Raw genomic sequence first — 14122 nt, forward strand, 5'->3', positions numbered from 1 at the left:
TGCCGTCAATTCCCTCATCCAGATCATTAATATATATTGTAAATAGCTGGGGTCCCAGCACTGAGCCTTGCGGTACCCCACTAGTCACTGCCTGCCATTGTGAAAAGGACCCGTTTACTCCCACTCTTTGCTTCCTGTTTGCCAGCCAGTTCTCTATCCACATCAATACTGAACCCCCAATGCCTTGTGCTTTAAGTTTGTATACTAATCTCTTATGTGGGTCCTTGGCGAAAGCCTTCTGGAAGGCCAGATACATCACATCCACTGGTTCTCCCCTATCCACGCTACTAGTTACATCCTCGAAAAATTCTATAAGATTCGTCAGACATGATTTACCTTTCGTAAATCCATGCTGACTTTGTCCAATGATTTCACCACTTTCCAAATGTGCTGCTATCCCATCTTTAATAACTGACTCTAGCAGTTTCCCCACTACTGATGTTAGACTAACTGGTCTGTAATTCCCCATTTTCTCTCTCCCTTCTTAAAAAGTGGGGTTACGTTTGCTACCCGCCAATCTTCAGGAACTACTCCAGAATCTAAAGAGTTTTGAAAGATTATTACTAATGCATCCACTATTTCTGGAGCTACTTCCTTAAGTACTCTGGGATGCAGCCTATCTGGCCCCGAGGATTTATCGGCCTTTAATCCATTCAATTTACCCAACACCACTTCCCGACTAACCTGGATTTCAGTCAATTCCTCCACCTCCTTTGACCCGTGGGCCCCTGCTATTTCCGGCAAATTATTTATGTCTTCCTTAGTGAAGACGGAACCAAAGTAGTTATTCAATTGGTCCGCCATATCCTTGTTCCCCATGATCAATTCACCTGTTTCTGACTGCAAGGGACCTACATTTGTTTTAACTAATCTCTTTCTTTTCACATATCTATAAAAACTTTTGCAGTCAGTTTTTATGTTCCCTGCCAGTTTTCTTTCACAATCTATTTTCCCTTTCCTAATTAAGCCCTTTGTCCTCCTCTGCTGGTCTTTGAATTTCTCCCAGTCCTCCGGTATGCTGCTTTTTCTGGCTAATTTGTACGCATCATCCTTCGCTTTGATACTATCCCTGATTTCCCTTGTTATCCATGGATGTACTACCTTCCCTGATTTATTCTTTTGCCAAACTGGTATGAACATTTTTTGTAGTTCATCCATGCAGCCTTTAAATGTCTTCCATTGCATATCCACCGTCAACCCTTTTAGAATTAATTGCCAGTCAATCTTGGCCAATTCACATCTCATACCCTCAAAGTTACCTTTCTTTAAGTTCAGAACCATTGTTTCTGAATTAACAATGTCACTCTCCATCTTAATGAAGAACTCAACCATATTATGCTACCCCACCTCCTTTTCCTTTCTGTCTATCCCTCCTGAATATCGAATATCCCTGGATGTTCAGCTCCCAGCCTTGGTCACCATGGAGCCATGTCTCCGTGATCCCAACTATATCATAGTCATTAATAGCTATCTGCACATTCAACTCATCCACCTTATTACAAATGCTCCTTGCATTGAGACACAAAGCCTTCAGGCTTGTTTTTACAACACCCTTACTCCTTATACAATTATATTGAAAAGTGGCCCTTTTTGATTTTTGCCCTGGTTTTGTCTGCTTTACAAGAGGTACTATGTTGTTTCTTTTGTTTTTATATATTGAACTTATTTTTGTTATTTATTATGGGTATGCTTACACATCTGTTCTGCTGCAAGTAAGAATTTCATTGTTCCTTTTCAGGACATATGACAATAAAGCACTCTTGACTCGACTTGAATATGAAAGAAACCAATATGAAAGAAGACAGTGCAGGAAAGTGATATTGAGATGGATCAACCATGATTTGATAAATGGTGTAGCAAATTGAAGGAGAGAATGCCTTACACTTGCTTCTGCAAATGCTTTTAGGATCATTCAAGAAAATGAAGAATTAGACAGATTTAGGAGAGGAATTCTTGGACCTGAGTAACAGAAGATATGACTTCAATAGTTGAGCAACTAAAGTGAATGGATGGACAAAGGAGGAATAACTAGATTTCCAGGCTAGCAGATATTGCAGAGCAGGAGATAAAACGAGGCCATGGAAAGATCTGTAAAGGAGGAATTTTTCAGGGTCTGGTAAAAAATGGTTGTACACAAGATCTTGTACATTAGTATCTAGGCGGCCGAGTTTTATGTACATTTATTATTAAGTTTGGGAACTGATCAGAAAAGCAAGTGAGGAAACAACAGAGGTGTAGCTGAGTAATCAAAATAGGATCAAATTTAAGAAACATTTGTATAGGTTCTAGTTTGTCTTAAATTGCTACACTAGGTTAAAGAATGATGAAGATTAAAAAAAAAGAACGGGTATGATCTGCCTGATACAAAGGTTCAAAGGTCAGTTTATTGTCACATGTACAAATTAAGGTACAGTGAAACTCAAATTACCATACAGCCATAAAAAAAAAAGCAACAAGACACACAACTACATATGTTAACATAAACGTCCAAGGAGCATCCTAAGAACTTGAATTGAAGGAACTGAAATTGCTTTCTGATTAGTTGGTTCACTATATCAGTTACAAATTTACATGTTGTAGATGCATTAATACCACCTTCCTTTAATGGCATGAATTACTTTGAGGAATCTGAAGATATTCTGAGTATAGATGGGACGTTAGGTTACAGTTGCACAAGTCGTTGGCGATGCTGCATTTGAGGTACCGTGTTCAGTTTTGGTTACTCTGCTATAGGAAGGATGTCATTAAGCAGGAAAAAATGCAGAGAAAATTTACTAGGATGCTTCTTGGAGGCCTGAACTCCAGGAAAAGGCTGGGCAGACCAACACGATTCCTTTGAGTGCAGGAGGCTAAGGGGTGATTTTGTAGTGAAAAAAATCATATGGGTAATAGGGTGATGCACAGAGTCTTTTAACCTGGGTAGGGGAATCAAGAACCAGAGGTCATAGGTTTAAGGTGAGAGGGGAAAGATTTAATAGGAATCTGAGGGGCAACTTTTTCCACTTAGAGTGTGGAGGGTATATGGAACAAACTGCCTGACTAGGTAGTTGAGGCAGGCACTATAACAGTCATTAAAGGACATTTGGACAGGTACATAGATGGTAGACAAAAGTGCGGGAGAAACTCAGTGGGTGCGGCAGCATCTATAGATCGAAGGAAATAGTCAACGTTTCAGGCCGAAACCCAGATGGGAAAGGTTTAGAGATATGTGGGCCAAACAAGGGCAAAGTGGACTAGCTCAGATGGGGAACCTTGGTCAGTATGAAAGAGTTGGGCCGAAGGGTCTGCTTCCGCGCTCTATGCCTCAATATTACATAGGAGCTGGTTGTTTGCTCCCTAGTATGTCTGAATGATGGAATAAGCTGGGACTGTAACAATTGATTAACGCCCCACTTTTTGAGACGTGGAACTCAAATATGTCTTTCTCCTCTATTGTTTAAGGTTAATTTCAAAATTGAACTATCTTCTGGTTTGATTCTGTTTTGAAACTAAAGTTTCAATAAAGTGAATGTACAGAACAATAGATATGATAGTTTAGATTTGCTTAGTTTAATATAAAGTTAAAGATTAAAAGAGACAATATGTTTTATCTGCCCATTCTTTTACTGTGTTCAGTGTTGCAGTTTGTGCTCTTTCATTAACAAATCAGCCAACCATTATAGTCATTCTGTCTTCTCTCGTTTCATCGAATGAGACTGATGGGGCTTCCAACAGAAAGTCTGACATCTTTTGTGAAGACAAGCTAACATTATGCGTTGCGTATCTTAAAATCTTGCATGCCAATCACCCTCTTTGGATATTCTCCTAAAACCCACGAGGATGCAACTGTTTTTCAAAATGCAGTGTTAAAAATAAATTTTACAGATATTTTAAATGGAAAATTGAAGAAAGATCGCAAAGTCTCGTCTTTCAGCCGCTGCAGAAAGAAACACCTGGATTAAATTATTTGCTGGTCCAAGAGAAAGATAACAAGAAAGCATCCATAGCACCTGCCTATTGCCATGCAATATAGGGGATGGTTCACTTCCCCATCAGAATGGTGGATTGAAGCTTTAAGTCAACCCGTCATGTTATACATAAACTTAGCATGGTTGTCATTCCAGATTTGCCATGGAGCTCTAGTGTTATATATTTGGCAGTAATCAAGAGTAACCCTTCTACTCATAGATAACAACACTTAAGACCATGGCAAATCAATCAGTTAGCGCTCTAGAGTGTACCATCAAAATTGAAGAATGTAGAAAAAAGACCATTTGAGGACTGTTTAGGTTTGCAGACGTCAGAGTTGGTCAGAGTTACAATATTTAAGAGTTTGGGTTTGTGGCCATTGCTCAAGATTCCATAAAGGGCCTGTCCCACTTTGCGATTTTGCAGGCGTCATATCAGTGTCGCCAAAAGATTTTGAACAGTTCAAAATCCAGCGACGACAAAAAAGTGGTTGCGACACATGAAAAAACATTGCGCGCCATACGTCATCACGCCGCGTTACCGTCGCGCCATACGTCGTCATGCCGCGTATTTTTCGGTGACATGATACATCTGTCAGTGATGCTGCAGTCGCCAAAAAAATCGGCAAGTGGGACAGGCCCTTAAACTCTATTAAAATTGCCGTTGCTGTTTTTCAGCCTTGGAATGGACTTGACTCTTTGTTTCTTACTTCTCTTGCTCTTTACCCCCACCTCCTCACCCTCCCTCTTGCCCCTTTCTCTTGATCTCACTGTGCAATCTGGCCTTTTAACCCTCAGTGATGTTGGTGTTCTTCCCCATGGCCGTCCATGTCCTTGACTTTAATCTACATATAGATTGGGCTAACCAAATTAGGGAGCAATGCTTAGTAGGAGGAATTCCTGTTATGTATACGAGATGGGTTTTTTAAACCAATATGTAGAAGAAACGACTAGAGGGCAGGCCATCCAAGACAGGGTATTGTGTAATGAGGAAGGATTAGTTAGCGACCTTGTGTAGAGCCCCTTGGGCAACAGTGGCCATAATTTGGTGGAATTTTACATTAGGATTGAGAGTGAATTCTGAACTTAAAGAAAGGAGACTTTGAAGGTGTGAGATGGGAACTGGCTAGGATAGACTGGCAAAATATACTTAAAGGGTTGAAGGTGGATATGCAATGGAAGGCATTTAAAAACTGCATGGATGAACTACAACAATTGTTCATCCCAATTTGGCAAAAGAATAAATCAGGGAAGGTAGTGCATCCGTGGATAACAAGGGAAATCAGGGATAGTATCAAAACAAAAGATGACGGTGGAGATGCCATGGGAAAGATTTGAACTCCAAAAATTATTCACCCCTGTCTGGCGAAAAAATAAAACGGGGAAGGCAGCTCAAGTGTGCCAAACGAGGGAAATTTAGGATAGTGTTAAATCCAAGGAAAAGGCGATTAAATTAGGCAGAGGAAGCAGCAAACTAAAGGACTGGGAGAAATTTAGAACTCAACAGAGGACAAAAGGGTTAATTAAGTGGGGGGGGGGGGAGAGCATGAAAGAAAGCTCGCGGGGAATATAAAAACGGACTTTAAAATCTTCTTTAGATATGTGAAAATGAAAAGATTAGTGAAGACAAATGTAGGTCCCTTACAATCAAAGACAGATGAATTTATATTGGGAAACAAGGAAATGGCAGAACAGTTAAACGAGTACTTTGGTTCTGTCTTCCTTAGCGAAGACAGAACCAATCTCCCAGAAATACTAGGGCACCGAGGATCTAGTGGGAGGGAGGAACTGAAGGGAATCTACAATAGTCAGGAAATGGTGTTAGGTAAACTGTTGGGACTCATGACGGATAAATCATCAGGGCCTGGTGGTCTGCATCCCATACTCAAGGAGGTGGCCCTAGAAATCGTGGATGCATTTGTTCTTCTTGCGTATGGCGTGCACAGTCTAAAGTTGTAGATCAAGGATAGATATCCAGGCCACGACAGTATCAGTTGATGACCCCAGGAAAAAACCTCAGTGGGCAGTAATTCACGATGTGTGGGATGGTCTGGACTGTATGTCCATGGTCGCAAGCAGGGCTGTCTGCCATCCCCGACTTATGCAAGTGATGGGTTGTTTTTGCATGGAGCGTGCGGATTCTGTTTAGGGTTAGCCATAGCTTGCGATGGAGGTCAAAACCCGGTGGTTTCACTGTGGGGTCTGTGATGACCTCTCCGTTGTTGGTGTTGGAATCTTTCCAGGCTCTGCGACACTCAGTCTTGGAGTCAAAGTCTTCCAGGGATTTAAGGGAAGACCAGAAGGATTTGCGGAACTTCAGGCGCATGTTGGGCAGATTGTTCAAGTCAGCATGGATGGGAAGGTCAGGGTTCGCCTCGATGGTGCACCAATCTTTCAACACCCTCTCCCTTCTGCGCATGCTGGGAGGGGCGATATGAGAGAGGACAGGGAGCTACTGCAAAGGACTTAAGTGTCCCTGTGTCTCGCAATGCGGAGTTAAGGACAGTGTCAACTCGTTTGGTGTGGCAGCTATTAGCCCAAGCTGTTGAGCAAAACTCGGCTGTTGAGTAGACTAGGGCTAAGCTTGTGGCAAGGAGGGTGTGTGCATTGGATCCCCAGCTGTTGCCTGCAAGTTTCCTGATGACGATGACCCTTGCTTTCAGTTTATCAGCCACCCTCTTCAGGTGTTCACGATAGGTGAGGGTGTGATCCAGGGTGACTCCGAGGTACTTGGGGAATTCTTCATTCTTCACCGGCTTAACACAAAAGAACAAGTGGAGCTTTGCATTGATGAGCCGATTGCTGCAGTGAATGGCAGGGACAGTTGTCTTAGATGGGTTAGGGCGAGGTCACCAGAAGGTGAAGTACTTCTCCACCCCCTTGAAGTACTCTGCCTGGTAGGCCACCCTTTTTTCACAGAAGTCTTGGGTTAGCACTCTGCCCTGAGGGTAGGCAAGAGGGAGTTAGATGTCATAAGGGGCAGGGGGTATGGCAGAAGGCAGGTTCTGAGTTGGATGACAGCCATGGTAGTTGGCAGGTCCGAACTCACTCCTAAATGTTTCTATGAAGAGCATATAGGGGAGCTAGGATAGAGCTCCTGAAGCGGGGGAGACCAGGACAGAGCCCTGGGGGAGACCATCATTCAGGGTCCTGACAGAGCTGGTCTGGTTCCCAAGCGGGACCCTAAATCTACGGTTGCTGAGAATGGATGAGAGGGCACACATGGTTGTTTGGCACTTTAAGATTCTGGAAGCATTCAGCAACAGACCATGTCTCCACACTGTGTCATAAGCTTATGACAGATTGATGAGAGCAGCACCAGTTTTCAGGGCACGTTGGAAGCCAGCCTCTATATTGGTAGTGACGGCAAGGACTTGATCTGTGTAGCTTTTACCAGGTCTAAATCCAGCTTGCTCTCTGGGTAGAACAGGTTCTACCAATGGAGAAACCCTGGCAAGCAGGAGGTGCTCAAACAGCTTGTAGGATGTGCACAAGAGGGAGATGGGTCAATAGCTAGCTGGATCATCAGCAGATTTCCCAGGCTTGAGGATGACGATGACTTTAGACTCTCTCTAGGCCTTAGGGATAATTCCACTACAATGGACATGGGTGAAAAAAGCAGCCAGCCAGTTGCGTCCCTGGGGCCAAGGTTCTTCAGAAATTCCGGGTAGATCCTATCAACTCCTGCTGCTTTCCCAGCTTTAGTAGAGGACAGGCCTTTGTCTACATCAACTGGAGTGTATGGATTAGAAAGGGGGCTTGAGGATAATGAGGAAGAGATGGACTTTGGGAAGCAGGCGAGAGTCTGCAGCATTTGCAGCTGAACCAAGACGATGGAGGAGAGTCCAAGCCTTCATGCTGGAGTGCGTAAAGTTCAAGTCATCTACACTCTTGCCAGCGCTGATGTCTTGTTGCATCCAGGGAATCTAGCAGTTCAGTGGCAGTATCTGGGTCGTCTGTGGCCACATACTGCTTCAAGAGGTCTTCTGATTCAAGGAGCCAGCAAGGACGGCATTGCTACTTACTTGAGTTATGACCTACAAGATTTCTGTGTTCTTGAAGAATCTTGCTCCAATGAAATCTTCATTGCTACTGTGAGGATTGGGGATATCGCTGTCACAAATGTATGGCCCTAGAGTCAAGTGGCCTGCCTCCATGCTACCCACTTTCCACCACCCAGAAGCACATGCAGGGGACTTTAACAGTCATTATTCATCCTGGGGCTACTCATCAACGATGAGAATGGGGAATTACTGGATATGTGGGCATCCAACTGTGATCACTTCCTCCTCCATGATGCCAAGCAACCAAGCACATTCCACTCAAGCAGATGGAGGAGAGATCACAACCCAGACCTCTGCTTCACATAGAAAACCGATGTTGGCCACCCTCTCCATATAAGATCCTTTCACACTTCGCTCACAGTCAACATAGACCTGCTCTGATCCACATCGGTGTACAGACCCCTGTGATGCATTGGTGATCATTTTCCAATGTTCTCTCAACTCTGGATCAGTTCCTGTGGATTGAAGGGTAGCCAATGTAGCTCCACTTTTTAAGAAAGAAGGGAGAGAGAAAACGTGGAATTATAGACCAGTTAGCCGTACATCGGTAGTGGGGAAGATGCTTGTCGATTGTAAAAGATGTTATTGCAGCGCATTTGGAAATATCGGTCAGCATGGATTTATGAAGGGGGAATCATGCTTGACTAATCTCCTGGAATTTTTTGAGGATGTAACAAGTAGAATAGATAAGGGAGAGCCAGTGGATGTGTACCTAGACTTTCAAAAACCCTTTGACAAGGTCCCACCTAAGTGATTAGTGTGCAAAATTAGAGCACATGGTATTGGGGGTAGGGTATTGACATGGATAGAGAACTGGATGGCAGACAGGAAGCAAAGAGTAGGAATTAACGGGTAATTTTCAGAATGGCAGGCAGTGACTGGTGAGGTGCAATAAGGCTCGGTGCTGGGATCCCAGTTGTTTACAATATATATTAATGATTTAGACGAGGGAATTAAATGTGACATCTCCAAGTTTGCGAATGACATAAAGCTGGGTGGCAGTGTGAGCTGCGATGAGGACCCTGTGAGGCAGCAGGGTGATTAGGATAGGTTGGGTGAGTGGGCAGATGCATTGCAGATGCAGCATAATGTGGATAAATGTGAGGTTATCCACTTTGGTGGCAAGAACAGGAAGGCATATTATTATCTGAATGGTGTCAGATTAGGAAAAGGGGGGGTGCAACAAGACCTGGGTGTTGTACATCAGTCACTGAAAGGTTCAGCAGGCAGTGAAGAAAGCTAACGGGCATGTTGGCCTTCATTGCGAGAGGATTTGAATATAGGAGCAAGGTCCTACTGCAGTTGAACAGGGCCCTGGTGAGACTGCACCTGGAGTATTGTGTGCAATGTTGGTCTCCTAATTTGAGGAAGGACATCATTGCTATTGAGGGAGTGCAGCGTAGGTTCACCAGGTCAATTCCCGGGATGGCGGGACTAACAAATGATGAAAGAATGGGTCGACTGAGCATGTATTCACTGGAATTTAGGATGAGAGGGGATCTTATAGAAACATATAAAATTCTTAAAGGATTGGACAGGCTGGATGCAGGAAAAATGTTCCCGATGTTAGAGTCCAGAACCAAGGGTCACAATTTAAGAATAAGGGGTAGGCCATTTAGGACAGATGAGGAAAAATGTTTTCACCCAGAGAGTTATGAATCTGGAATTCTCTGCCATAAAGGCAGTTGAGGCCAATTCATTGGATGTTTTCAAGAGATAGTTAGATTTAACTCTTGGGGCTAAAGGAATCAAGACACATGGGGAAAAAACAGGAACGGGGTAGTGATTTTATATGATCAGCCATTCCTGCAGCCATGATCATATTGAATGGCTGTGCTGGCTCGAAGGGCTGAATGGCCGACTCCTGCAGCTATGTTTCTGACCAGAAAAAAAACGTCGGCTTCAAAAACAATTTAAATGAATAAAAAAAATATATAGATATTACCCGCCATATACATGGGTTCAGCATTGCAGCCTGTGCTTTTTCATTAGCAAATCAGCCATTGTCTTCTCTAGTTTCATGGAATGAGATTTAATAGCATTTTGAAAGCTTTGTTTGTTGTTAAATGAGTGGCTGAAATTCACTCTGTTTCCCAGTGAATGTTCATTAGGATATTTAGATCACCATTCCTGCATGTTATTGAACAGATTCACTCTATACCTGCTGTCATTAGTTGGAAACGTTCATGTTTTTCTTTGACTTGATTTTGTTATTACTCTGGCCAAAAATTAGCATTGAGGTGCAGAAGTTAGTGCAGCGGCTTCAGTGATTTGTGTTTATTTCTCACCTTGGCCGCTATCTGAACCAAGAGAATACATTCTCCTATGATTGTAGGGTCTCCTCGTGAACCCCAACGTGTGTTGGTTGGCCAATTAGCTGTTGTAAGTTATCCCTTAGTGTAGGTAAGTAGCACAAAGAATTAAAAGGCAGTTGATTGGTAAGTGAGAGAAAATGGATTGCATCACTTCAGGGAAATGTGAGGAGGAACAGCACTAATTGGTTTGGTCTGTTGGGACCTGATAAACTGGAAAGCTCACCTGCATTGTCATTAGTAAGTGAAGTATTGCAACAACAAATATCTCCTTCAGCATCTAAACTTAACTCAATGCATTTTGGAAGAAGCTGTAAATTAACGGAACTGAAATAATGTTCAGAAATAGATTCTAAACCGAACTTTGAAGAGGTGAAAATTTGATATTACCACACCAGGGCATCGGAAATGTCCTCATTCTTCAGGGAATGGGGGTTCCCCTCCCCTACCATAGATAAGGCTCTCACCAGGGTTTCTTCAATACCCCGTAACACTGCTCTCTCTCCCCATACCCCCCACTCGTAACAAGGGCAGAGTCCCCCACTCCTCACCTTCCACCCTACTAGCCGTCACATACAACAAATAGTCCTCCGTCATTTTCACCACCTCCAACGTGACCCCACCACGCGCCACATCTTCCCATCTCCGCCCTCTGTCAGCTTTCCGCAAACACCGCTCCCTCCGTATCTCCCTGGTCAATTCTTCCCTTCCCACCCGTACCACCCCCTCCCCGGGTACTTTCCCTTGCAGCCGCAAGAAATGCTACACTTGTCGCTTTACCTCCCCCCTCGACTCTATTCAAGGACCCAAGCAATCGTTCCAGGTGCGATAGACCTCCTCCAACCTCATCTATTGCACCCGCTGCTCTTGATGTCAGCTGATCTACATCGGTGAGACCAAGCGTAGGCTTGGCGATCGTTTCGTCAAACACCTCCGCTCAGTCTGCAATAACCTACCTGATCTCTCGTGGCTCAGTACTTCAACTCCCCCTCCAATTCCAAATCCGACCTTTCTGTCCTGGGCCTCCTCCATGGCCAAAGTGAGCACCACTGGAAATTGGAGAAGCAGCACCTCATATTTAGTTTGGGCAGTTTATACCCCTTTGGCATGAACATTGACTTTTCCAATTTCCAGTAACCCTTATTGTCTCCTTCCCTTCTCAGCTCTCCCTCAGCCCTCTGGCTCCCCCTCTTCCTTTCTTCTTCTCACCCCCCCCACCCTACATCAGTCTGAAGAAGGGTTTCGGCCCGAAACGTTGCCTATTTCCTTCGCTCCATAGACGCTGAGTTTCTCCAGCACTTTTGTCTACAATTGATATTAAGGGATGGTTTTCCAAGGTGGCAAAAGAGGAAGTTGCCATTATAGAGGTGATAAGGCCAGTGTAGACACAAAATGCTGGAGTAATTCAGTGGGACAGGCAGCATCTCAGGAGAGAAGGAATAGGTGACATTTCTGGTTGAGACCTTTCTTCAGACCCAAAATGTCACTCATTCCTTCTCTCCATCGATGCTGCCTGTCCCGCTGAGTTATTCCAGCATTTTGAGTCAATAGACTATAGATGCATAAGTAGGCCATTCAGCCTTTCAAGCCAGCACCACCATTCAATGTGATCATGGCTGATCATGCACAATCAGCACCCCGTTCCTGCCTTCTCCCACTATCCCCTGACTCCTCTATCTTTAAGAGCTCTGTCTAACTCTCCAGAGAACCGGCCTCCACCGCCTTCTGAGGCAGAGAATTCCACAGACTCACAACTCTGTGTGTGAAAAAGTCTACCTTCGATTTAAACCAGCATCTGCAGTTCGTTCTTACACATGTTGAGGCCACTGTGCTATGCATGCACGTTCAAGAGTTATATATACTGTTTTTAAATTATTGCCAATTTGAGTAATAGACAATAGGTGCAGGAGTAGGCTATTCGGCCCTTTGAGCCAGCTCCGCAAAGTTTGAGTTTAGTTTAGTGTTACGTGTGCCGAGGTACAGTGAAAAGCTTTTGCTGTGTGCTAAACAGTCAGCGGAAAGACAATACATGATTATAATTGAGCTATCCACATGGAGGGGCTAAACACCAGGCTGAAAATCCTACAATTCGGGTTTGGATAGATTGGTTGCCAATATAAGATATCAACCATAAATTGGACTGGAGGAAGAAATATGGAGTGGAATTATTATCTATTTCTCAAAGATTAATGGTACTGTGATGTTGGTGTGGTGACTTTCTTAAAATTGCACCTTTTCTTTAAATCTAAGAATACTTCAATAGAAAACATTGCTCTCTTTGCATGTTATGAAATATTGAATTAAAATGGAATGAGACAGTTAAGATTGTTATTAAACCCAGTGATAAATATGAATCTTCTTTATGCCTATTTTTGATTGAATCTTAAGTCTAATTAATTTGTTCACAAGAGTTAGAATTGTGAATTATTTTTGCAAAAGTATCGCATCCCTTTCCCTCCTTTTAAATCAGCTGGGAATACGCCAATGAAAATGGATGGTTATGTCTTACTATATCTCTGCTTGCTATTAGTGCTATTAAAGATGAACGCGATTAAATTTTAGCATTGGACATTTGTTACACTCACATAATATCCTTCTTCAGTTATTCCACTTGATGCGTGTCTAAATTGCAACTGAAAGGGTTTGGAAGCAGGTGGTTTCCATTCTGGGAGGAATAGAAATACTGTTTGCGACATGAAAGTAGTTGTTCAGATAGGTCTGGTTTTCTGAAAAGTGTTCAAGGGAAATTGATAAAATATTTGTGTGTGAAAATATATTTGCAAACCTGTTGCAACAGTTCTGAAGCTGTGATATATCAATTCTATTCACATGGTTATTATCTAAAGTATTGAGAAATACTACTTTCTTTAAAAGGAACCTTGCATTAAAAGCAGAATGAATTATGTGATGCAATTATGAATGAATTATGTTTCTTCTGTGCAGCAACGGTGATATAACTAACCAGTGTTCCTGTTTTGCAGGCTGGATGCATCACACAGTAGAGCCATTAGGAGACAAAACAACAAAGGAAAGCTTTGCTATTCAATGTCTCCAAAAATCTTTAGAGGCAGATCCGAACTCTGGCCAATCCTGGTACTTTCTCGGCAGGTAAAAATAAAGTATTGATATAATGTTAGGTTTTGAATCTATGGTGTAAACAAAAAGCCTGGTGTTTGGATTATTTACCCAAGGTATTTAATTAAAAAACTGATACTGGAATCTACCTGCATTTGGAAAGGCAAGAACTGATTAGGTGTGGTCAGCATGGCTTTGTGCATCCAGAACTAGAAGGCATGGCTTTAAGGTCAGGCATGAAAGCTTTACAGGGAATCTGAGGGCCATCTTTTTCAACACAGATGATGGTGGATATGTGGAATGAGCTGCCAGAGTGGTCGAGGCAGATCCAATTACAATATTTAGGACATATGGATAGCAACGTTTTAGATGGATATGGGCCAAATGCAGGCACATGGGACTAGCTCAGATAAGCAACTTTTGGTCAGCATTGACATGTTGGGCTAAAGGGCCTTTATCCGTGGTGTATAACTTTGACTCTACTCTCCTGGGCCCTGATGCAGGATCTCGACCCAAATTTTTGACCATCCCTCTTCCTGCACAGATGCTGCCTGACCCACTGGGTTCCTACAACAGTTTGTTTTAAGCCGCAAGAGATAATCTCTATGATGGACAACGTTCCACAACCTAATGAGAGTTACTTTACTAATGAGAGTTACTTTATAACAGTAAGCAATTGAGGAGCAAAACAAAGATACAGCTGTTGAGTGTTAGTGGTCTATTG

General features: G+C 43.1%; 1 protein-coding gene across 2 annotated transcripts in view; it reads left to right on the forward strand.

The window, feature by feature from the left end:
* kdm6a (lysine (K)-specific demethylase 6A) overlaps positions 1–14122 on the forward strand; it is a 195270-nt gene that overhangs the window by 127857 nt on the left and 53291 nt on the right. For both annotated transcript variants that reach the window (XM_055644641.1, XM_055644642.1), the window contains exon 10: positions 13305–13431. In XM_055644641.1, coding sequence (XP_055500616.1) covers positions 13305–13431 — 127 coding nt within the window. The remainder of the gene's footprint in view (positions 1–13304; positions 13432–14122) is intronic.

This window comes from Leucoraja erinacea, chromosome 13 (assembly GCF_028641065.1).
Source record: "Leucoraja erinacea ecotype New England chromosome 13, Leri_hhj_1, whole genome shotgun sequence".
Taxonomy (NCBI): Eukaryota; Metazoa; Chordata; class Chondrichthyes; order Rajiformes; family Rajidae; genus Leucoraja; species Leucoraja erinaceus.